General features: G+C 40.8%; 1 protein-coding gene and 1 pseudogene across 7 annotated transcripts in view; one reads left to right on the top strand and one right to left on the bottom strand.

The window, feature by feature from the left end:
* Window positions 1–25,002, top strand: part of PAAF1 (proteasomal ATPase associated factor 1) — a 43,015-nt gene extending 18,013 nt beyond the window's left edge. For 2 of the 7 annotated variants that reach the window (XM_027578917.2, XM_027578918.2), the window contains exons 4-12: window positions 1,649–1,730; window positions 2,505–2,603; window positions 3,244–3,394; window positions 8,708–8,902; window positions 13,445–13,536; window positions 14,909–15,024; window positions 17,089–17,171; window positions 19,784–19,866; window positions 23,288–25,000. In XM_027578917.2, coding sequence (XP_027434718.1) covers window positions 1,649–1,730; window positions 2,505–2,603; window positions 3,244–3,394; window positions 8,708–8,902; window positions 13,445–13,536; window positions 14,909–15,024; window positions 17,089–17,171; window positions 19,784–19,866; window positions 23,288–23,365 — 979 coding nt within the window. In that variant the 3' untranslated portion in view covers window positions 23,366–25,000. Of the gene's footprint in view, window positions 1–1,648; window positions 1,731–2,504; window positions 2,604–3,243; window positions 3,395–8,707; window positions 8,903–13,444; window positions 13,537–14,908; window positions 15,025–15,151; window positions 15,204–17,088; window positions 17,172–19,783; window positions 19,867–23,287 lie in introns of those variants that run through there. The other 5 variants (XM_027578914.2, XM_027578920.2, XM_027578919.2 and 2 more) reach the window with 4 other exon arrangements.
* On the bottom strand, window positions 21,473–23,291 carry LOC113914090 (annotated as a pseudogene).
* Window positions 25,003–25,302: the final 300 nt, after the last annotated feature.

Genomic DNA, 25,302 nt, shown 5'->3' with positions numbered 1-25,302 from the left:
GCACTGGGACTATAGCAATGAATAAAACTGTTGTATAGCACCTACATTCTTGGGGTGTGGGACCAGACAGGATTTGCTAATGACTTGGATGTGAAATGTAAGAGAAAATGAGGAGTTGGGATCATTCCAGAATTTTCAAAAGAAGTGGATAAATTACGGTGCTATTTACTGATTGAGGCCAAGTAGTTGTATTGTTGTGAAGCTGGGGGAAATGAGAGTTGTGTTTTGAACATGGTAGGTTTGAGGTGACCACTATAAAGCCAAAGGTAGATGCCTAGCTGGCAGTTGAGTAGATAGCACCCGCATCAGGAAAGAGGTTGAGCTATGTTGCTTTAGGGATTAAAACTACTTCAGCGTGAGTAGGAGAGTGTTTAAATGTGTTATTTCTGGGGTCCTGCAAATGAGGACAGTAGTTGCTCTTACTGATACGGGTCAGATGGCTTTACTCACCTACCTAGTGTTGTTAAGGTACTTCATTCTTTTTTTTTTTTTTTTAAGATTTTATTTATTTGAGAGAGAGAATGAGATGGAGAGAGCATGAGAGGGGGGAGGGTCAGAGGGAGAAGCAGACTCCCTGCCAAGCAGGGAGCCTGATACGGGCCTCGATCCCGGGACTCCAGGATCATGACCTGAGCCAAAGGCAGTCGCTTAACCAACTGAGCCACCCAGGCGCCCAAGGTACTTCATTCTTATTACCAAACTGCTATTGTTTGTTATTTGTTGAGTAGTTACTGTGTACGTAGCCTGTGGTTGTGTTAAGAAAGTGCTGGACAAGGGGTACGTGGCTGGCTTAGTCGGCAGAGCATTCAGCTCTTGATCTTGGGGTTGTAAGTTTGAGCCCTATGTTGGGTGTAGAGATTACTTTAAAATCTATCAAAAAAAAAAAAAAAGCGCAGGACATTGTTCTGACACTTATAGAGCTTGTCATGTAGTTGGGGAGCCAGACATAGAATTGAAAAGTTAATTGATGATACTAGTATTCAGGCTTAAGGCAGGTTTAAGGATAGTAGCAGTATTTTGGAGAAGAAAGATCTGAGAGATGGGTACTCCTGTACTAGAATGTAAGGCAGGGCTATGTCAGATTTACCTCCGTGTCTCCAATACCCAGCAATGGGAAGCTAGAGCAGAATGGGATTATTATGAAAATCAAATGATATAATGTTATTTGGAAATGCTTTCTAAATGATAAAACATGATATAAAGGTTAATTTTTGTCATAATCCTTAAAATTAAAGAGTCCACAATTAAGTTAATGGTACTTCTATTCTGGGACACCTGGCTGGTTCAGTTGCCTAAACATCTGACTCTTGGTTAGGGCCCAGGTCGTGATCTCAGGGTCGTGAGATCAAGCTCACATCAGGCTCCACGCTCAGCAGGGAGACTGCATGAGGATTTTCTCTCTCTGCCTCTCCCCCTGTGCACGTGCATGCTCGCTCTCTTTCTCTCTCTAAAATAAATAAATCTTAAAAAAAAGACAGTACTTTTATTCTGAGGAACCAAAATAAGGAAGAAATAGTCTTAGAAGTTATTAGAGGTGACAGATATGTCCCTTTAGTTCTTGCTGAACTTATTTATTATGGTTCAACTGGCATAGAGCAAAGAAAAATGGAAGATTGGATAATTAAAGCCTACCCTACTTTTCCCTTAGTTGCCGGGAATATGTCTGGGATTATGTATCGCAGTCCTCCATTTCTGGAATATTTGCAGCTGGGTGTTTTTTAATAAAAAGGGTATGTATGTATGCATGTGTATGATCATTGCTTATGCATGAAGTGATTGCTAATGTTGAAACTGCATAAATAAATCAGAATTTTTTGTTACTTATTCTAAAATACACACATACACACAATTAGGATTTTATAGAGGGAATGTGAAGTAGTAAATTGGAAGCATCTTTGCTTTTCCTTGAATCCTTCTGGTACATTTTAGTTGACTGTCTTTTGTGTATGTGGGTTCCTAAGAATCAGGTATCTTAATTTTAAAATATCAAAAGAGGGGTGCCTGGGTGCCTCAGTCAGTTAAGTGTCTGCCTTCGGCTCAGGTTATGATCCCAGGGTCCTGGGATTGAGCCCCGCGTTGGGCTCCCTGCTCCACCACCGGGAGCCTACTTCTCCCTCTCCCTCTGCTTGCTGCTCCCCCTGCTTGTGCGCGCTCTCTCTCTCTCTGTCAAATAAATAAATAAATAAAATCTTAAAAAAAGAATTAAAATAGCGAAAGATGGAAATGATATGGGGATAGTAAAAACTTTATAGTTGAAGCAGGAGACTATAGATGATTACAAGAACATCTTTTTGTTTTGAGAAATAAAAGATGTTGGTGCTAGCCTTGTTAGGAGATAGGTGATGACACCTCAATCTCCAGGTGAAAACACATGTCCTTTGTGCTGGGAAGCGTAAGCTTGAAGAAGTCTTGGAGGAGTGTGAAACAGGGGAGATCTTTAACATATTTCAGGGAAAAAAGAGCATTTCATTATTTATAACAGCAGTTATTTTGTCTTTGAACAGATAACATGCCTGGACATTTCCAGTGGAGGCGGCCTTGGTGTGTCTTCTAGTACTGATGGAAGCATGAAGATCTGGCAGGCTTCCAATGGCGAGCTCAGAGTAAAGGCTTTGGATATGCTTTTAGGATCTTATACGTGAAGGGTGGTCTGGGAAGCCTTAGACTGGGTCACAGAAAGAAGAGTGGTGCATTCTAAATTTATAGGACCACCACACTTCAATTGATCTTTGTTCTCCCATTTGTTAATCTCCGAACCATCCTCAATCTTGGTGATTTGTCGGAACAGATTGGGGCTGGAACAGTGGAGAAGCCAGGCCAGTGAATGTCTAAGTGGGTGGTCCCTTGGTATGAACTGCCTTCAGTGATCAGCTAACAGATTAGGTAGGCTGTTATACTGATTATATGGCTGAGCCCCTCCAACTTATACAGAGGATTTTAAAAGAAGAGGTGAGTAAAAGAGTCCTCAAGCCTCCTTAGCTCCTTATATGTAGTACTAGACTTAAGGAGGCTGTGAGAACCTTGGAGTTCAAATCCATAACATCTGTACCAGAGCTACACAAAAGGGAGTAAGTAGCTCTTAGAACACTACCTGGTATACAGATGAGCTAAAGAGATCCTTTTGGACCTCCATAGTTTTAAAACCCAGCATGTAGATATTTAAGGGACCAAAGATATGACAGGTTAAGAGAATGTCAGGGGATGGACAGAGAACTAGCATGGAATTTTCTTTTGTTTTTCCAGAGAGTATTGGAAGGACATGTGTTTGATGTGAATTGTTGCAGGTTTTTCCCATCAGGCCTTGTGGTTCTGAGTGGGGGAATGGATGCCCAGCTGAAGATCTGGTCAGCCGAAGATGCTAGCTGTGTGGTGACCTTCAAAGGTCACAAAGGAGGTATGAAGGATTTCTCCAAAAGGCTTCTCTAATGATCCCCAGAGACAAATCAAAAAGGTAGAAACAGAAGCTAGTTATCTACAAAAAGACAAATAATTCCTCTAACTGACCATTTAAATGAGCTGTTTCCTCAAGGATTAGAAATTCCTTTGACACTGAGTCTTGTTATTGCTATCTAGAATTAACTGCTATACACAGATAGTTGTTTTCCACAGTTGATAAGTGAAAAAAAAAATCCTTCCCCAGAAAACTAAGTCGTCCAGTGTTCTATCTGCTTGTGTGCTAGGAGAGAGAAATGTGTCCCAACATTTTCTCATTATTAGTCCTTTGAGGTGATAGTAAAAGCTGGGTGGCAAATGGCTGCATCACTAGATATCAAAGATGGAGCTTGGTACTGACTGTCAGTTCTTACGGATTTAAGTCACAGTTCAGATTTTAAAATGGATTAGCCATATAGCCATTTGATAACAGGTTGTAGAGACAGAATGAGAACATTTTCCCTTTGTAACTGGTTGGTTTGTGGGAAAAAAATTATAATTTAGAGATGTTTTATCCTTAATTGGAATGTTAAAAAGGTGATGTTATTCTTATTTTACAAGTTTGGATATTTTTGAAAAAATATTAACATCCCCAAATAATTCCTTACCTGGTTCCCTCCTTTGGAACCATAGTACATATCATGTGTGCCACTCACTTGAGAATTAATTATGTATTGCCCTAAACTTAAGGTATTTAAGCTAGTCTTTTGCTTTGTGTACCTGACTATATTATAAAAGCTTGTGTGGTTGAGTTTTAAGTTTTAATATTTCTTTATAATGATTTGTTAGGTTACATACAGATCATCTAGCAAATACATGTTAACCTTAGCAAGGTTATTTCTAAGACTGTCAGTACACAGGTGCATTGAGAAGGAATAGAAAAGATATTTGGAGCCTTCCTCACATTCAGCCCTGAAGAACTGACTGGTCTGAGGAGTCAAAGTGGCCTGCGTAGAGGGGGAGTCCAGGAGCCAAATGGGTCTAAAGGAACCATGAGGTACTCACCTCACATCTGGCCATCCTTCTGAATTTGTGAGGCACGGGGAAGTTCCAGTGGAACAAGACATGACTGTTTGTGAGCTTAACAAAATGCATATTCAATGTCAATGCACACTCAACTTAGGAATTCCTCTGGGCAGCTGCAGTATGCCCACCATGTGAAAACTAAGTCGTCCAGTGTTCTTTATTTCTTCCGAAGAATACATGTGCATCACTTAGCTTAGAGTGAAATACATAATGTTTGTCAATCCGATTGAATCTTTATTCATTCTTCGGACTTACGAGAACGTCCCAGGTTGGGGTGGGAGCTTCTCTAGATACTCTAGATACAACAACTCTTGACTTTTCTTTTTCTTTTTTTTTTGAGAGGAGGAATTTTATTAGGTTGAATAGAAGTGACAAACTGTGGGAGAAATGACATGAAGTCAGATCCAGGCTAATGTTTGTCAGGTCTTGAATGCTCCTGCCCAGGTAGTTCTGTAAAGTAAGGCCAGATTTGGTGTTGCCTGTTCTTCCACAGTACAGAAAATCAAAATTAATCTCTGATAGTTTAGCAGCATATGGATCACTCCAGCCAACTGAATTCCAAGTTGCGTGGTATGGCTCCTTTTTTAATCTCTTTAGTTACAAAATTTTGAAGCATGTTTATGAGCAAAGGCCATGAACTACATAAAAAATAGAATAAAAATTATTACCGGCATGTATGATCTTTAGTGGTTTCACAAGTGGTGACTAAATAAGAGAAACAGAAGATAGTGAGTGTTGGGCAGTCCTCTGGGGTCCCCTCCCTCCTCGGAAGCTTTGTACGATCACTTTTGCTGTTGGTCAATAAACCTTGCTTTGCTGCCCCCCCCGCCCCAAAAGAAGTTAGTGAGTGTTGAAAGTGAACATGGTCTTTTATTGCCTAGGTTAAGTCTTGGCAAGCGAGACATAAAAGAAACCACCAGGAACACTGGACTGAACATAGCCTGATGCTTATTGCAAAGAACCATTAGGACACTAACAAAGTAGCTCTGTATAAAGATCTTGTGTAAAGGATAAACTTTGGTTAGTTTAATTAAGTCCCTGGCTTTCTTATTGCTTCTAGCATATGAAAATATAATAGTGAGACAGTATGTAGGGTGTTTAAGCATGGGATTTGGAGACATGTAAATCTTGGTTTAAATCTTAATTCTTCCACATATATATATAATCTGTATGACCTCAGAAAGTTGCTTAACCGGGTGCCTGGGTGGCTCAGTTGGTTAAGCGACTGCCTTCAGCTCAGGTCATGATCCTGGAGTCCCGGGATCAAGTCCCACATCGGGCTCCCTGCTCAGCAGGGAGTCTGCTTCTCCCTCTGACCCTCTTCCCTCTTGTGCTATCTCTCATTCTCTCTCTCTCAAATAAATAAATAAAATCTTAAAAAAAAAAAAGAAAGTTGCTTAACCATTCTGAGCCTTAGTTTCCTCATGTAAAATGGGGATAGCAGTATTAAATGAGATGATGCATGTGAAGGATTTAGCATAATCCCTGGTATTATAATAAGTGCACAATAAATGTTATTGTTCATATAAAATATAAAGCTAAACTTTAATCCCAGGCAGGGGGGGTGAGCTTTGTGATGTTTTAACAAAAATACTTGTCATATGTGAAAAGCAGAAATTGTTGTTTCTAATAGAATAGACTAATTCTAACTCTAATAGAATTTTTCCAGTAGCAACAAATATGATCCTAGTTAATATGTAATTGGTTTTCCCTTATATTTTTAGATACATATTTTATATATAAATATAAAGGATTACTGTGTTCTTTAACAAGCAGAGAGGAGATTTGTGTATGTTTTTAAATCCTTCTGATGAAAAGATAAACTAAAAGTAGTTTTGTCTTTGTATATGTGCTGTCGAAGTGAGCACAGTTTTGTCTTTGTAATATAGTAGTTCCCCTTTATCCATGGGGGATACGTTCCAAGACCTCCAGTGGATGCCTGAAACTGCGGATAATACCAAACCGTGTATATACTCTCTTTTCCTATATGTACAAACCTATCATATATGACAGGCATATGGATACTGCGTGGATATGCTGGGTAAAGTGATGTGATTCACGTCCCGTGTTTGACCAGAGAAAGTGACAGTGTAGATAAGGGGAGACTACTGTATATGAGTCTTCTAAGTAGCTCTAAGGTATACTTTAGTTTGAAGTTTTTAAATTGCACGCCATTTAATTAGGTTGGTGAATTTGGAGGTTTATATAATACAATCCTTTGAGTAATAATAATTTAATAATCATAATTATTTCTAATAAACACCAGATCATTCATAATCTATGAAAACGTTGAGGCCAAATGAAATACCACTGTAGTTGATTGGTTGAGTTTTTTGCTCACCATGGTAGGAAAGCTGCTTACATTTGTAGAATAATTTTAGGAGGTCAGGTTGCATTTTCAGCACTTAGGCCATTATTTTCAAACTCTTCTATATTTTCTTTGAAATAGGATATGCTGCCTCCAAGTAATAGTAGGTGCTTCAAGGCTCATTTTTTCTGAGATCTGAGTCGCAGCCATTACTCTTTCCATGCGCGCGCACGCACACACACACACACGTACATTTCCCCTTCCCTCATATGTGTGTGTTTGCTTCCTAGCAACATTAAACCAGCTTCATTTAATAATAAAACTAGATAATCTTAATAGAGTAAATTGGTTAAAAACATGCCTAGATATATAAATGTTGCTCTATTTCTTATTAATACTTATTTTAGTCATAGTTTCACTTAACATTCTTATTTCTCAGACATTGGCTAGGATGTTTATATGTGATTCAGCTGAATCTTTTCTTGAAGGCAAATGCTTTTTTATCTTGGTTTTTATCTTGAGGACTTGTATCAGTTTGGTTTGATAGCTAAAGCCTTTGTGGCTTCAGGTAGGTCTTTGCTCTGGCAGCTTCTCTTACAAGAGCTGCCTACTACTTTCATAGCTTCTTTCTAGAGTAATTTGTCATAGGTTCCAGCTCCTGTAGGGTTCCTCTTTCTTTTATTCTTGTCATCTAAGAGTGAAGAGACCCAAACGAGTTGCCACTATATTGTAAGAGGGGGTTGGGAGAAACTAGAGTGCTACTTCCCACTACTTTGTTTTTTCTCTTTCCACCTGTTATTGCCAGGTCAGGGTAGGGGCTCAGCTCACTACTGGACTCTGCTGGCAGCACCCTGCTGGGCCTGATCACTGTCAAGGGTCAAGGGAATTGGACTGCTGCCTCCTGCTTCAGTGGGAGTAGGGTAGAAGAGCACTCCCTATTTAGCCTCACTGACCTTGGGGAAGGGGAAGTAGCAGTTTTTTTCTTGCTATTTGAGTAAATTGCCAACATTTTCTGTTAGGCCACCCCTTTTCCAGTCTTTTGCAACAGACATTTCTTGGATTTGGGTTGTTTTGTTTTTGTTTTTTTTAAATTTGTGCATGTTTGTTTGTTTTTAATCAATTCCTTGTTGGAGGCTTCTGCAGTATCCTATCCAGGATGTATGGGAAGCAATAAGGAAATTCAGGGAATTTGTTACCCTGTTGTTCTTCAAGTCCTCAGGTCCCTAGGTGACCTTCTTTCCATCTTTCAGTCTTTTTTTTTTTTAAAGATTTATTTATTTGACAGAGAGAACGAGAGAGGGAACACAAGCAGTGGGAGTGGGAGAGGGAAAAGCAGGCCTCCCGCTGGGCAGGGAGCCCGATGTGGGACTCAATCCCAGGACCCTGGGATCATGACCTGAGCTGAAGGCAGACGCCCAACGACTGAGCCACCCAGGTACCCCTTTCAGTCTTCTTATACTTCCTGTCTTATGTCCAGGTTTTTTTCAGTTATAAGGGGAAGGACCTGGGAGAAATGGGGCTACTGTCACTTGGCCAGACCAGAAGTCACATCTTTTTTTAAGATGGGGAGATTAATGCTTTCAGTTAGTTCTCAGTGGAAGCAATAAGACAGTGACTTTCAAACTGAACTAAGATGTCTTCTTAATTTTTATTTAAAACACATTTTAAAGGCAAAATTAAAACTGAAAATCACTGTTCTAGGACACTCCACTAAGAAATCCAAACCTTTTTCCATGTCTGTCCCTAAGGGCTAGTCTTTGAACCATTGGGAAGCAAGGACTCTGTTCTGTTTTTCTAGCACTTGAACTTGCTCAGCATATAGTACATATCCAGTACACGTTTGTGAAGCACTGGAGTCATTTATGCCGATCCATTTTCTCTGCTCTTGTAGTTTCTTTACCACCCATTCCATCTTAGGGGCTTTTTTTTTTCTCTTGCCAGGTATTCTGGATACAGCCATTGTTGATCGGGGGAGGAATGTGGTGTCTGGTTCTCGAGACGGGACAGCACGACTTTGGGATTGTGGGCGTTCATCCTGCCTGGGAGTCATTGCAGACTGTGGTTCTTCCATTAATGGAGTGGCTGTGGGTGCTGCTGACAACTCCATAAACCTCGGCTCCCCTGAGCAGATGCCAAGTAAGTTGATAATGATATGTTGAGCTTGTTTTGTTTCCTTAGGAACCTTCAGTGTTTACCTTAGCTTCTCCTTTTCTTCCTCATCTTTCCCTGCTTTTTGTCTGGTATTTGTATTTTCACCATAAGTTTAATATTTAATGCATACCTACTATGTTTCTATTGCTTTGGAATCTACAGAGGATGTATATGTCATTGTTAACTACATTTGAGTAAGTACAATCTAGTTTAGCAGATGAGACTGATGCCTATAAAAAACAAAAGAATTTTAGGTGAAACAATAATTCTTAATGCAAGTAAAATAGTTTTGAGTATTTTATATTTTAGGTTAGCGTAGATGAGAAAGGTGTCACAAAGAAGTTGACTTGAACCTTGGAGGATGAATTTGAGTTGAATAGACAAGAATGGGAAGGATGGGAGAATGGGAGCTGGGGGTAGGGCTAGGGGCAGTTCACATTAAAATAGTTTGGAGGTGAAATTGACTGTTGGGTAAGAAACATATGTTTGGCTGGGTGAGAGGTTAGATTAAGAGTAGTAGGGGGGCCCCTGGCAGGCTCAGTTGGTAGAGTATACAACTCGATCTCTGAGTTATAAGTTTGAGCCCCATGTTGGGTGTTGAGATTACTTAAAAAAAATCTTTAGGGGCAAGGCCACCTGGGTGGCTCAGATGGTTAAGTGTCTGCCTTCGGCTGGGGTCATGATCTCCAGGTTCTGGGATCGAGCCCTACGTCAGGCTCCCAGCTTAGAGGGGAGTCTGCTTCTCCCTCTCCCTCTGCCTCTCTCCCTGCCTGTGCTCTCTTTGTCTCTCTCTCTCTTAAATGAATAAATAAAATCTTTAAAAAATAAATCTTTAGGGGCACTTGGCTGGCTCAATCAGTGGAACGTGTGACTCTTGATATTGGGGTTGTGTATTCAAGCCCCATGTTGGATGTAAGGTTTACTTAAAAATAAAATCTTTAAGGAAGGACTTTATTTTTTAGAGCAACTTTAGGTGTACAGCAAAATTAAGCAGAAAGTGCAGTTTTTGGGCTGCCTGGGTGGCTCAGTTGGTTAAGTGTCCAACTCTTAGTTTTGGGTCAGGTTGTGATCTCAGAGTCATGAGATTGAGCCCCATGTCGGGCTCCACGCTCAGTGCAGAGTCTGCTTAAGGATTCTCTCTCTCGGGTGGCTGGGTGGCTCAGTCATTAAGCGTCTGCCTTTGGCTCAGGTTGTGATCCCAGGGTCCTGGGATTGAGTCCCGCATCAGGCTCCCTGCTCAGTGGGAGGCCTGCTTCTCCCTCTCCCACTCCCCTTGCTTGTGTTCCTGCTCTGGCTATCTCTCTCTCTGTGTCAAAAAAAATAAATAAAATCTTTAAAAAAAAAAAAGGATTCTCTCTCTCCCTCTCCCTCTGCCCCTCCACCCGCTCACACTTGTGCATACACCCTCTTTCCAGACAGCCTCCCTGATTATCAGTTTTATCAACATCCCTCACCAGAGTGGTATATTTGTTACAATTGATAAACCTACATTGACATATCATTATCACTCAAATAATTTATATTAGGTTCATTTTTGGTATTGTACATTCTGTGGATTTGGACAAATGTATAATGACGTATCTATTATTTTATCATACAGAAGATTCATTGCCTGAAAAATCCTTTGTGCTCTACCAATTCATCCATTCCTCTCCTATAACCCTTGGCAAATAATGTTATTTTTACTGTGTCCATGATTTTGCCTTTTCCAGAATGTCACAGTTGGAATCATAAACTGTGTAGTCTTTTCAGATTGATTTCTTTCATTTAGTAATAAGCATTCAAGGTTCCTCCATACCTTTTTAAGGCTTTTTAGCACTGAATAATATTCCATTGTCTGGATGTACCTCGGTTTATTTATCCATTCACCTACTAAAGGACATCTTTTTTGCTTCCAAGTTTTGGCGAATATGAAAAAAAGCTGCTATAAATATCTCTGTGCATGTTTTTATGTGGACATATGTTTTCAACTGATTTGGGTTAATTTTGCCCTTGACTTTTGACACACTGTAAGTACTCTCCCGTCTTAAACTTCCCATGTGGGTGTACTGTGGTCCAAGAACTAAAACTATCGCTGACCACCAGATGTTCCCTGAACTCTCTTTGGAATTGATAGGATGAGTCTTTCCCAAAGTGTGATACATGTGCAATTAGTGATAAACAAGATAATTTCAGGCAGTACACATCTTTAATAGTTATATATTTAACCCACACACATTTTACTTCAAACCTAATATATCCCACAAATATTACTTAAAACAAGGTTAAGTTTTTAAAAATTCGTTGATTTGAAGTAATTTTTTTAAAGATTTTATTTATTTGTCAGAGAGAGTGTACACAAGCAGGGGGAGCAGCAGGCAGAGGGAGAAGCAGGCTCCCCACTAAGCAAGGAGCAGGGAGCCCCATGGGGATTCAATTCCAGGACCCTGGGATCACGACCTGAGCCAAAGGCAGACACTCAACCGACTGAGCCACCCAGGCATCCTGATTTAAAGTAATTTAAATGAAAATATGTATATATATGTATATATATATATTTTAAAGATTTTATTTATTTATTTGAGAGAGCGAGAATGAGCACATGAGGGGGGAGGGTCAGAGGGAGAAGCAGACTCCCGCTGAGCAGGGAGCCCGATGTGGGACTCGATCCCGGGACTCCAGGATCATGACCTGAGCCGAAGGCAGTCGCTTAACCAACTGAGCCACCCAGGCGCCCTATATATATATATATTTTTTTTTTTTTTTAAGATTTTATTTATTTATTTGAGAGAGAGAGGGAGAGCAGAGAGCCCGACTCAGGGCCTGATTCCAGGGCCCCAAGATATGACCCGAGCCAAAGGCAGATGCTTAACTGACCGAGCCACCCACGTGCCCGTGTACTAGTCTCCTATAATCCATTCTCCTCAGAGCAACCATTTGTGGTCATTTAAAAAAAGCACAAATCAAGTCATGTTGCTCTCCTTTGTCCCTACTCTTCTCCAGTGACCTCCTTTTATACTTATATTAAAATCCTATCCCCTTCACTTGGCTTATCACAAACACACTTTCTGACCTCCACATTCCTTTCCAGCTTCATGTCATACTGCCCATACTTTGCAAAGCTCTTTGCACGACTAGTTTCTGGTTACCATTCAGGTCTCATTTGAAAAGTGGCCTCCATGGGGTTTTTTGTTTTTTGTTTTTTAAAGATTTTATTTATTTATTTGACAGAGAGATAGTGAGAGCAGGAACAAAAGCAGGGGGAGTGGGAGAGGGAGAAGCAGGCTTCCCGCCGAGCAGGGAGCCCAATGTGGGACTGCATCCCAGGACCCTGGGATCATGACCTGAGCCGAAGGCAGACACTTAATGACTGAGCCACCCAGGCGCCCCTCCATGGGGTTTTTTAAAAGATTTATTTTTGGTGGGGGCAGAGGGAGAGAGAGTCTTAAGCAGACTCCACGCTGAGTGTAGAGCTGACGTGGGGCTCGATCTCATGACCCTGAGATCACGACCTAAGCCAAAACGAAGAGTCGGATGCTTAACTGACTGTGCCACCCAGGTACCCCTTCGTGGAGTTTTTTTACAGTTAAAGTTTAAATTTAAAATTACTTTTCCTCACTCAGCCTTCCACCATCTACTCACTATTGATTAGATTTTCCTGTTTTATTTCCTTTGTGGAATTCATCGCTGTCTGAAAATATCCTGTTTGTTTATTTACCTATTCCACTATTTCCTATTTCCACTAGAATTCTTGAGAGTAAGGACCCTGTCTATATGTTACTATTTCCTTAGCACATAGAATAGTGTCTGATACATAGTAGACCCTCATTAAAGATTTGTTTAGTGAATGAATAAATTTCATTTACTCCAGACTGTAAGAGCCTTGAGGTCAGAGACTGTTTTGTTCAACATTGTACCCCTGCTCCTAATACGGTATCATGTCACATTGCAAAGGACTTAATGTAGTAAAAGTTACCCTTTTTATTTTATTTTATTATTTGTTTTTAATTAACTTATTTAGAGGCACCTGGGTGGCTCAGTCAGTTGACCATCTGACTCTTGGTTTCTGCCCAGGTCATGATCTTGCGGTTGTGGGATCAAGCCCTGTGTTGGGCTCTGTGCTCAGTGTGGAGTCTGCTTCAGATTCTGTCTCCCTCTCCCTCTGCCCCTCCCCATGTGTACTCTTTCTCTCAAATAAGTAAATAAAATCTAAAAAAATAATAATAACTTATTTTATTAAGTAATCTGTTATCCCTAACATGGAGCTTGAACTTATAGCCCTGAGATCAAGAGTTGCATGCACTACCAACTGGGCCAGCCAGGTGCCCTAAAGTCACCCTTTTAAATTATCAGTTCTGTGAGTTTTGACAAATGTGTACAGTCACATAAACAATACAAACAGGATATAGAACATAATAAAAGCTTTTTTTTAAGTTAGTAAGTTAATCACTAACAAGAATTCAGTAAACAGCTATCAGGAACTATGCTTTCTGGCACTGCCAGCTGATCAGCCTAGCCCATTGTTGACATGGTTTATCTGTCCTGCAGGTGAACGGGAGGTTGGAACAGAGTCGAAAATGCTGCTATTGGCACGGGAGGATAAGAAACTTCAGTGCTTGGGACTGCAGAGCAGGCAGCCGGCAAGTGGTTCCTCTAAGACTTTTGAACTCTGGGGCATCCTGGATCACTCTGATTTTTGGAAAGCGGTTTTGGAAACATTTCTGCTTGCTCCCTGTGTTCACCTTTTGAGAAAGCTGCAGGAGTAAGGGGTAATAGAGTGTAATGATTAAGAGCATGGAATTTGGAGTAAGGACGACATTCACGTCCTAGCTCTTCCACAATGGCTGTGATATTTAATAGGTTACTTAACCATTCTGAGCCTCAGTTTCCTCATCACTAAACTGGGCATAGTAGTACTCACCTTGTAGGGTTATATGATGAGGATTAAACGCTCTACTTCTTTGTGACCTTTAAGTCACTTTCTCTCTGGGCCTTAGTGTGCTATGTATAAAATGAGGTTGTGTAGATTCCCTTCCATATCCAAGGTAACGTGAAGAAATTCTGAGTCAAGGACTCACGCATTCAGGGCTCTTGATCAGTTAGTGACCAGAATGTCTTTAATGGAAGAATTAGTTGAATTTTCTTCCTTCTGCCTCTGAGGTTTTGCTGGGCACACTGTACTCTTCATTAAGCCCGGAGTTCCCTGGGATTTGATTTTTAAAATTTCTTTCCAGCTCCTGTCAACCTCACCCAGACAACTTTAATGATTTGGGTTGGCCACAGGTTTTGTATTTTCATTTCTCCTTGTTACTTCATATTCTAGTGATGTTTCCATTTTCAGAAATGACATTCCAGGAACATCACTTTTTCTGATTGTATCACCTCTGCACTGCTTTTCCTTCTGAAGGGAAATCACAGGTTTTTGTTGTGCCAGGTTTGGTTTTTTTCTTTCCTTTTTAGAACATTTGAGGGAGAAAGGATCAGATTGAGCTAACAGTACAGAGTAAATAAAAATCTGATAATTCCTTTTTTTCAGGCAAGTGGGGAGAATTCTAATTCTTCAAATTGCCACTTTATTTAAGCTTGTTTCTTTTCCTACATAGAGTCTCCCTTCAAAAGGTTGTCAGCAGTGACATGAAACAAAATTTAAATGTGTGAATTGCAAGTGTTTCTCAAATGGAGGGTTGTAATGAGAAGTGGGAGGAGAAAGATGTTGGGTACTGAGGGTCCTGTGAGTCAATGTGTTGAGGGCAGTAGTCTGAAAACTGCCGCCTCTTCTGGGAGTGGTCGTACATACACTGCCGAAGTCCTTGGGGAACCTCAGGTCCCCAAATTCCTAGAAGGGCTTCCTCCTCAGTCGTTGCTGAGTACTTTGTTTAGATGCAGAGTGCTTAAAGGGAGAAGAAAGAAAATGTCTCTAAAAATAGGAAAGTTTTCTCTTTTTTGGTGCCTGTTTATTTCTGAAAACAAATTAATCTTTAAGCAGCAGTTTTGGCTCCTGCTTGTTTCCAGGTGTTCCTCTTTGTTGGCTCAGATGCCTTCAACTGCTGCACTTTTCTCTCTGGCTTCTTACTGTTGGCTGGGACACAGGATGGAAACATTTATCAGCTGGACGTGAGGAGTCCAAGGTGAGTCACCATTCATTTACATGATGCAGGTCTTCTACAGAGTGGAAATTTTTATTAGCTTTAACAGTGATTTAGCATGGCATGTAGATGACTGTTGAATCAAGGGTATATTTTTCCATTTATAAAGGTTTTCCGGTGTGAGTTGTCTGATCTTATTATTCCTGGAATCGTATTAAAAGGTAATTTGATTCATGCTGTCATGATTGTCCTATTGTAGTGATGACTTTGGAATCTAAGCTTAAATAATGAACTAATATTTCACTTAAACTGATTGTATAGAACTTTTAATTTTAAGGAGCTCAGTAATTTTCTCAGTAATTTTCTCAGTGGTATTAAATCTGGGTTGGCCTAAGATTGATCATTTTTAGTTCAAGTAAGCCAGCTGTGTTTCTTTGTTTGGCTTTGATCATAACCTGTCTGAAACAGGCTTTATTCTGGTCTTAAAGATACCCAGAGAGAATCACACAACCTCTCCATCCCAGGATTTAACTATTTCTCCAATTCTGTCCCTTCCTCCTTCCATTTCCTTTCTTTTGTTCACTTGACATTTATTGAATGGCTTTTGTGGGCACCAGACATTGTGTAGGGCACTAAAAAGCAGAAATAAAAGATACAGATTCTGCCTTTGAGGCACTTGGAGTCTAACAGTAAAGATGGGCAAGTAAAAGATGTTGGTGATACAGTGTGATTGGTGGGCTGACAGGGCTCTACACAGGAATTTGAGAAAGCACTGAGAAAAAGAAAGAAGAAGGCGGGACTGCTTCTCCAAGGAAATGAAGCTTTAATTGGATCTTGTCCAGTAGGAAGTTACCAAATGAAGAGAGGTGTCTGCCCTAGGTAGAAGAGCGTATAGAGAAGCGTGAAAACATGTGGAAGTATGGCACTTTCAGGGATCCTTGTGTAGTTCAGTATGACAAATACATATCCTGCAGACAGGGTAGCAGTGAGAAGTGATGCCAGACAGGAAAGGAACGTGGGTAATATCCGAAGGAGTTTGGACTTTATTCCAAGAGCAGTAAAGAAATTCCAGTGAGGGGGTGCCTGGATGGCTCTGTTGTTAAGCATCTGCCTTCGGCTCAGGTCATGATCCCAGGGTCCTGGGATCAAGTCCTGGGAGCCCGCTTCTCCCTCTCCCACTCCCCCTGCTTGTGTTCCCTCTTTTGCTGTCTCTCTCTGTCACATAAATAAAATCTTTAAAAAAAAAAAATTCCAGTGAAGGGTGACTAGCTTATTAGCATTTCTTCCATAATTTAAATTACTTTACTTTTGTTCTTTGATTCTGTGGAGATTCAGGGAATCTCTGATCGCTGTTAGAAAATCAGCCGGGTCGCCTGGGTGGCTCAGTCAGTTAAGTATCTGCCTTCGGCTCAGGTCATGATCCTGGGGTCCTGGGATCGAGCCCCATGTTGGGCTCCCTACTCAATGGGGAGTCTGCTTCTCCCTCTTTCGCTCCCCCTGCTCATGCTCTCTCTCTCTCAAAGAAATAAATAAAATATTAAAGAAAAAAAGAAAAAGAAGAAGAAAATCAGCCTTACAGGGGCACCTGGCTGGCTCAGTTGGTGGAGTGTACAACTCTTGATCTTGGGGTCATGAGTTTGAGCCCCACATTGGGTATAGAGCCTACTTAAGATTAAAAAAAAAAGAAAGAAAATCAGCTTTACATATATATTAAATTGATTCTCACTCACCTTTCTCTTTCATTTCAGAGAGTCCTGACATTTGTAATATCTCACAACTGTCTTTTTTTAACTCTCACAACTGTCTTTTTTTTACTCTCACAACTGTCTTAATTCTGTCTGTAAGCAAAACAATTGACTTAGTTCATTCAGCTCAATGACCTGTTTAATTAGAGACATGTTTATATTCACTTCACTCCAAGGTGGTTTTGAGCGATTTCCTGGATCTACTATTTAAGGATCTTGCCAGGAAAGAAACTATATGAATGTTTAATCTCTGTCCACATTTGTCCTGTTTGCTTTTGTGTGGTTAGTACTATATGTTGAATATAGTCAAGTGTTGCTTGAAGAAAAAAAGGACAATTGCCCCTTTTTCTTTGAATTCCAGGGCTCCAGTACAAGTCATCCACAGATCAGGAGCACCAGTTCTATCCCTCCTGAGTTTCAGAGATGGATTCATTGCTAGCCAAGGTGGGTCCAGGGGCCCCTTGACAACAATGGCTTCCTGTAGTTCATTTAAACATAGAGTTAGGGGTGCCTGGGTGGTTCAGTCTGTTAAGCATCTGACTCTTGATTTCACTCAGGTTGTGATCTCAGGGTCATGAGATTGAGCCTCGCGTCAGGCTCCATGCTGTGTGGAGCCTACTTAAGATTCTGTCTTGTGGGACGCCTGGGTGGCTCGGTTGAGTGTGTGACTCTTGATTTCGGCTCAGGTCATGATCTTGGGGTTGTGAGAATGAGCCCCGTGTTGGACTCCATGCTGGGCGTGGAGCCTGCTTGAGATTCCCTCTCCCTCTCTCCCTCCCCGCCTTAAAAAAAAAAAAAGATTCTCCCTCTGCCCCTATCCCCACATCTCATCCCTACTCCCCCATTCATGCCCTCTCTCTAAAAATAAATAAACATAGGTTTAAATGCATGATCTATGGCGAGGCTAGGGGCATGGTCCTCCATGATTCTTTGGCATATTGTATTTATCATATAGTGTTTATCACTCTACACTGTGATTGTTTGTATCTCCCTCCAGTCCAGACTCCTTGAAAGTAGTGACTGTGCCTTATTCATTGTAATATAACTGTTTTCAGAGGATGAAACTAAGACCAATAAAAGAAAGTTACCAGGAGCTACATTTCAGTTGAATATAAGTAAGAGAGAGCTGGCATTTTAGAGAGCACTACTAACTCAGGATGGAGAAGCATAGACTGACTGGTTGGCTGCTCTGCAAGGTGTTGTGAAGGGAATTTAGTACTAGTTTAGAAGTTGGATATAGATGATCTTTGAGGTCCTTTGGAACTCTTTCACTAGAGAGGAGATTGAAATTACCAGATTAAACAATTTTGAAAATTTATTATGGAAATTGTCAAAGAGATACAAAGGTAGAGAGAATAGCATGACGAACCTGTATACCCATCATCTGGCTTCAACTATTACCAATTTATAGCTAATCCTGTTTCATCTTGTTTTACACATTCCCTTATAATCCCCAACCGTTGTAATATTTTGAAACATATCACAGACATTGTATTATTTCACCTGTCAATATTTATATAAGTATTTCTAAAAAATAATTCTTTTATTTAAAAGATGATTTTTGGGGTGCCTGGCTGGCTCAGTTGGTAGAATGTGCAACACTTGATCTTGGGTTGTGAGTTTGAGCCCCATGATGAGTGTACCGATTACTTAATAAAGTACAATTTAAATTAAAAAATGATTTTTAATAATAATACAAGAAAGGATAAGGTCTTCCTGTATGCTGCTGGTTGGGGTACAGATTAACAGATAAAATTAATTAACAGTTGTTTTTGGGCGCCTGGGTGGCTCAGTTGATTAAACGGCTGCCTTCAGCTCAGGTCATGATCCCGGAGTGCCGGGATCGAGTCCCACATCGGGCTCCCTGCTCAGTGGAGAGTCTGCTTCTCCCCCTGACCCTCTTCCCTCTCGTGCTCTCTGTCTCTCATTCTCTCTTTCTCAAATAAATAAGTAAAATCTTTAAAGATAATAAATAAATAAATAAACAGTTGTTTTTGACAGCAGTTTTTCAAATTTTAAAAAGCTTGGAAAGGTTAATTAAAAAAAATTTTTTTTCCTGGATTCTTTACAGAGTCACAATGTTGATACAGAAAAACTTTATGCATAAAGATATTCTTTTATGCAGTATGCTCTCAACCATGTAAAATAAAAATCTGTACAAAAAGGATTGGAAAAATATATAAAAATGTTAACAGTAGTTATCTTTGAATGGTAGATTGAGTGATTTTTTTTTACTTCTGTTTCTTTGTTTTTAAAGTTTTCTTCAATTAGCATGTACTATTTTTATATTAAGTAAAACAACAAAAAAAATTACCTTATTCAGCAGTTTACAGATCATCCCTAGTCTCATCTGTACATGGTCTTTTAAGAAAACTAAGTTTAAAAATAAATATACTTTTGGGGCACCTGGGTGGCTCAGTCGTTAAGCGTCTGCCTTTGGCTCAGGTCGTGATCCCAGGGTCCTGGGATCGAGCCCCACATCGGGCTCCCTGCTCCGCAGGAAGCCTGCTTCTCCCTCTCCCACTCCCCCTGCTTGTGTTCCCTCTCTCTCTGTGTCTCTCTCTCTCAAATAAATAAATAAAATCTTTAAAAAAAAAAAAATATACTTCTATTTTCTTGGTGTAACAACTTTGCTCCTTTGCCTCATGTATCTGGTCAAGTTTATAGATTGAAGAATAATTTGGGAGCACATTAAAATATTTGTATATACAATTCCCTGTTAAAAATCATTGTCCAGGGTAAGTTTGCAATCAGATGTATAAGCCTGCAGTTGCTTGCTCCGTGCCCTTGTCAGGTATTGCTGATCAAAGACAGCCCTTCTTCCCACTGAGCTTGTACTTATACTTCAAATCCTCTAACCCAGCATTCTAGGCAGCCACTGTAGATCCTCATATCTGACCCACATAATGAGACCTGTTTGCCATTTTGGGTCTTAGGATGATCTTCTTTAGGCTTGTGATGTACAGAAATAAACTAAAATACTGATTTTTTTTTTTTAAGCCTCTTTGCGTGCAGCTTTTTCTTTAGTTATCTAAATTTTTCTTTTTGACTTTTAGGTGATGGAAGCTGTTTCATTGTTCAGCAAGACCTAGACTATGTCATTGAGCTCACTGGGGCCGACTGTGACCCTGTGTTCAAGGTACAGGCCTGAGAGGCACCTGGGTGATTCTCACCTGAGATCTAGGACTTTTGAGGGGACTGAATCCAGCTACTTTGTGGGCATTCTGGATGGTAAAATACTTATGGATGTGATAAAAGGAAGTGAGAATTTTGAGTCAGTGATTTCACCACTTTTTAGCTCTAAAAACTTGAAAAATCATTTTACCTCCTTAGTCTGTCAGTTATTCTGTAAAATGAAAGTATTAGGGAGATAATGTATGTGAAAAATAGTTGTAAATTTTAAGTCTTCTACAAAGATTAGCTGTCATTATTATTATTATTTAAAGTTCAAGACTGGTTATCTCATTTGATTAGAAAGAGAAAAACAAAAGGGGAAGTAATATTTATTGACTAGACATCATGCTGGATGTTTTACATGTATCATCTTATTTCATTGTTACTGTTCTTGAGGTATAGGTATTATTATTTATATTGTTTTTATAATGTAAAAGTTATACAGTTAATACATACCTATAAAAATTCAAACAATACAAAATCCTACAGACTTTAAGGTCCCCTTTAAGACCTTTTTAGGTCCATTCTTCTTTCTAGAAGTAACTAGCATTAACAGTTCAGCATGTATTTTTCAAGACTGTTTTTGGAGAATTTGCACTTACATCTTTGTGTTTATGTATTTAGGTAACTATAGTTTTATCTTTAGTTTGTGCATAACTGAAATCATTCTATATGTATTGTATTGTTCTATGACTTTTTTATTAACATCTTAGAGCTCTTTTCAGATAAATGCATATAGATCTTCATTTTTAAAAATTCCTGTGTAGTGTTCTATATTGTGAATTAACATACCATTTTCATTTTATAAGTGAGGAAACTGGAGTCCAGAGTGGTTGAGAAAGTTGCCCTACGTCACGTAGGTACACATTAGCAAACCTAAGATGAAGCTACCTCCAGAATTCATGCTTCTTCCACTAAATTAGTGGTTCTTAACCTTTGAGTCCCAGGCTTTTTCTTTTCTTTTTTTGTTTGAGGGATGATACAGACTTCACTGAATTAGGTTTTTCTATTTAGAACTGAGTTCTCATCTACATACTATTTTGTTAGTCTGCATGAGTACATTAATCCTAATGAGTTTAGATTTATGATGAGTGGGCTCAATCATACAACAACATACCTACACACACATATTGTTTTTAAAAAATAGCACATATGTGGGGTGCCTGGGTGGCTCAGTCGTTAAGCGTCTGCCTTCGGCTCAGGTCATGATCCCAGGGTCCTGGGATCGAGCCCCGCATTGGGCTCCCTGCTCAGCGAGAAGACCGCTTCTCCCTCTCCCACTCCCCCTGCTTGTGCTCGCTCTCTCTCTGTGTCTTTCTCTGTCAAATAAATAAATAAAATCTTAAAAAAAAAAAAAAAACTGGCTCTATAGGAACATAACATATGTGCTACTTTTTATAAAAAGATTTTTTTTTTTTTTTTTTTTGACAGAGAGGGAACACAAGCAGGGAGAGTAGGAGAGGGAGAAGCAGGCTTCCCGGCGAGCAGGGAACCCGATGCGGGGCTTGATCCCAGGACCCTGGGATTGTGACCTGAGCCGAAGGCAGATGCTTTACAACTGAGCCACCCAGGTGCCCCTATAAAGCCAGTTTTGATTAAAAACCTCTACTTTTCAAAAATCAGTCTGATTTTGAAGATGAACTATTTTGGTCATTTTGTACAGTGCTATGTTATTGAACTACAATATATGTTTTTTAAAAGGACACTGATGAGGGACGCCATCTGGTATTAACTTTAACCTTAGCTGGCTTCCCCCTTCTCTCCCCAAAATCCCTTGGCCAAGAGTTCTCCGTTGTGAAGACTGAAAAGACCCAGTGATACTTTGGCAGCAGTCCTATTACTGCAGGGAGGTAACAGAAGCAGGCCCAGGTCCTCCTGTCATTCTCCCACACTACACAACTCACAGATGGTTCTGAAACGAGAACATTCACTTTCGTACCTAAAAACTTAGAGACATGAGAGTCAGATAGGAGAAGGGAAAAGAAAATCATAGGTGGGCACATGAAGAGCCAAGCTTCTCTGTCCAACACCTGTGTAATGTGTGGTTTAACTACTAAAAGTAAACCTGCTTGATTCACCTTCCAAATCAGAACAAGACTAAAAAGCTCCGAGTTGCATTTTCTCCCATGCCTAGGTTCCACCGGTGGCGAGGAGCTCAGAAGCAGGACCTCTACTCCTGCATACTGTGCTGCATGCACGCAGCATGTCTAGCAGCTGAAGAGCTGCACCTTCCAGCACTGCCCAGATAACATGCACCGTGACTTTTGATTGCTTCTTCACCCCTAGAGCTTCACATCCCTCCGTATGGAGGTCAGAGGAGTGGGCCAGCCTGCCGTGATAGCTGCTGGCTGGCTGTCTGCTGCAGCTAAGAGGGACACTGTGGTTTTTGGTTTCTTTGAACCAGTTCCTATTATTCCAGTCTGACTAGTTGGTTCCATTGTAGTGTTGGTTCCACTGTAGGTCTTACACACTTTCTGAATGCTCTGATCAACCTCATTTTTCCACCTTTGCTCTGTAAATATATCCCAAAACCACTGTAACAGCTTCTGTAACAAAAACCAAGAGTAGGGTGATGACAAACATGGCAAGTCTATAGCAGCTTTCCCAGATTGGGGCACAGTAGCCAATCAGCCCAAAAGTGGAAAGCGGGGCTCCACAGCGGTGATCATTATGGCAGGGACGAGAGGGTGCACATCTTCAAAGAAGTGGTCGTAGTCAGCATAAGTGAAGAAGACGTGGGCTCCCACACAGCCTAAAATGCCAGCATGCCAGCTCCCCCGCCACCCCCCGCCATCCCGGAGAGGAGGTTCAGAAACTCCAGGAGTCTTGGGAGGGGGTGATGCCACGCTGGGCCAGCCATGGCACTGGCAGCCTACTGACACCATGTGCTCACCAAGCAAGGTGGCAGTGGCAGTGGAGCCTCCCCACTGGGAGCTGCGTAGTCTCGGTGCCACCCACCGCAGCCCCAGCACGTGCCTCGCTCCTCCACGCAGCTGTGGCCTCAGACTTCTCTGAGAAGTCGACAAAATCCTCCTCAGACAGGCACATACTGAGAACTTCTTTGAATATAATTTTACAAGGTTCAGGGATACACCAGCCCATCTGTGGATCATCTCCTTTCCCAGGTCCAGACCCTCTGCCCTCAGCTATGCACCACACTAATGGGCCTGCTGTCAACTTGGCTAATTAGTTTCTCTGTTCTGGACTCATAAGCGCTGTGGATCCTAGCCGGCTATACCTATCATGGATCTAATTCTTCTCTTGTCTTTGGAGTCAGCAGAGCTTCTTAGACTCACTTGTGTTAATGGGGATCAATGACAAGGCTCTATCTTTTTGGAATGGAAGACTCCCCTGCTTCCTTTGAGCTGTGAACTCTTGTGTTCCAGGTAGCCACGTGGGAGAAGCAGATCTACACATGCTGTCGAGATGGTCTTGTGCGACGCTATCAGCTCTCTGATCTCTGACTCCTTGGAAAAGGATTCCCAGTTAATGAAAAAAATTGGCCCTAATCGACAAAGAGCAAAATAATCATCAGTCCTTCTCAAGGACCATGTCCCCTTATTGTTTGGGGCACCCTTTGGAAGTCACAGAAAATCAGCTGCATTGGCCCATGTGGAAGTATCATTCCATGACAAGACCTGTGAACTGAAGAAGAAGCTCACACATGCTCCCTATATACACTCACCCCAACAGCACAGGGCAAGGATATGGATGCTTACAGTTTGATCTCATACCATTGTGTTAAGTGTTTACAAGGATCAGAGGACTAAAGCTTGTTCTCTGAAGGAAATAAAGAGAATGTATTTGGAGTTTGAATTTGAAAAACTTTGTTAAATAATCTTACTCCAGCAAAAAGCCATTCAAGTTGATGGAACTCCTTTCTCAGGCATTTCCTGTTGGCCTGGCCATAGAGAAAGACTACTTGTTAGCAGAAACTATCCCTTAAGCAGCAGTCTGGGAAAGATTCTTATACAGGTAGAGAAGCCAGCTGTCTCAGTTTTCCTTGGACTGAGGGGTTTTCTGCTACATGGGACTTTCAGTCCTAGGCAAAGTGGTATGGTTGACTGGTCCATTTACAGGTGATAAAGTTGAATCCTGTCATTGTAACAGCAGTGGCCATCCGAGTGTGGTCCCTTAACAGCCATATCAGTATCACCTGGGAACTTGTTAGAAATAGAAATTCCTAGGCCCCACCTCAGCCCCAAATCAGAAATTCTCTGGGTAGAGCTGGCCAGGTGATTCTGATGCATGCTACAGTTTGAGACCTAGAGGAAGAGATAGTAAAGGGCATTTTAAGTCATAGCAGGAACCCAGTGCTCATAGGATGGTGAGGCTGGTCGGTAGAAGATGAGGCTGGAGAGGTTGGCAGGGCCCAAAGAGTGAAGGGGCTTGAGTACCAGGTAAGGAGCCTGAATTTCATTTGGTTGGCAAGAAACCCACGGAAGAGTTTTAAGCAAGGATATAACACGGTCACCTCTTTTTTCCCCTAGATATAAAAATGGAGTCATAATGCATGTACTCCGTGTTTTATTTTCACTTAGAATCTCTGAGTTCTTTCTCAGTACATTTAGACCTTCATCATTCTTTTTAACACTTTCCAGAGTTTTATATTTTAGAGATCACTAGAGAAAGGGTTTCTTGGAGGATACAACACTTGAGCTGAGCAATGTAGGCTAAAGTCTGGATTTATTTAAGGGAAGAAGTCAATTTCTGGCTGGTGTAACAGTATGATTCGCAGCAGTCTTAAAGGTATATTCTCACGTAATGTTTATAACCTCACTATGACATGCAGATAGTGAGACTCAGATGAATTGATTGGCCAAGGGTCATAGGGAACAGAAACTTTAACACAGTTTATCTTAATTTTAAATCCATTTTTTTCTACCTGTTGTATATGCCTAAATTGAGAAAATAAAATACTGTTAGTCATTGAATATTACTGGGCATCTATGCTATACTAGGGACTATATTTATATATTTAATCCCAACAACACTCTTAAAAAGGAAATGGAATTACTTTGTTTTATAGATAAGGAAACTGAGGTTCGAGAAATTAAGTACCAGACCCTTGATTTGGACCTTGCTTAGTCTGTCTCGAAGACCTGTGCCTTCCACTACGCCACATGGTCCTGAGACCTCTGGGACTAGACCAGTTCCATTTAAGGAGTGATTTGTGATAAGGTCAGGTAGACCCAAAGGGACATTTTGCAGACCTCGGAAACACTGGATCCGAGGAGGTCTGGAGAGAACCTCTAAGAAGTCAGGATGAAGGAGGAGATGGCTGAGTTCACACAGCAGGTATGTCTGTGAGTTCCTCTTCCAGGACTCGCTCTTCACTGCCATCACATCCATAAGCCCCTTTTCCCAGGTCTCCAGAGTTGATAGGCCTGGTTGTAATGGA

Source organism: Zalophus californianus, chromosome 11 (genome assembly GCF_009762305.2).
Source record: "Zalophus californianus isolate mZalCal1 chromosome 11, mZalCal1.pri.v2, whole genome shotgun sequence".
Classification (NCBI taxonomy): Eukaryota; Metazoa; Chordata; class Mammalia; order Carnivora; family Otariidae; genus Zalophus; species Zalophus californianus.
This window is presented reverse-complemented; position numbering and strand designations above follow the sequence as displayed.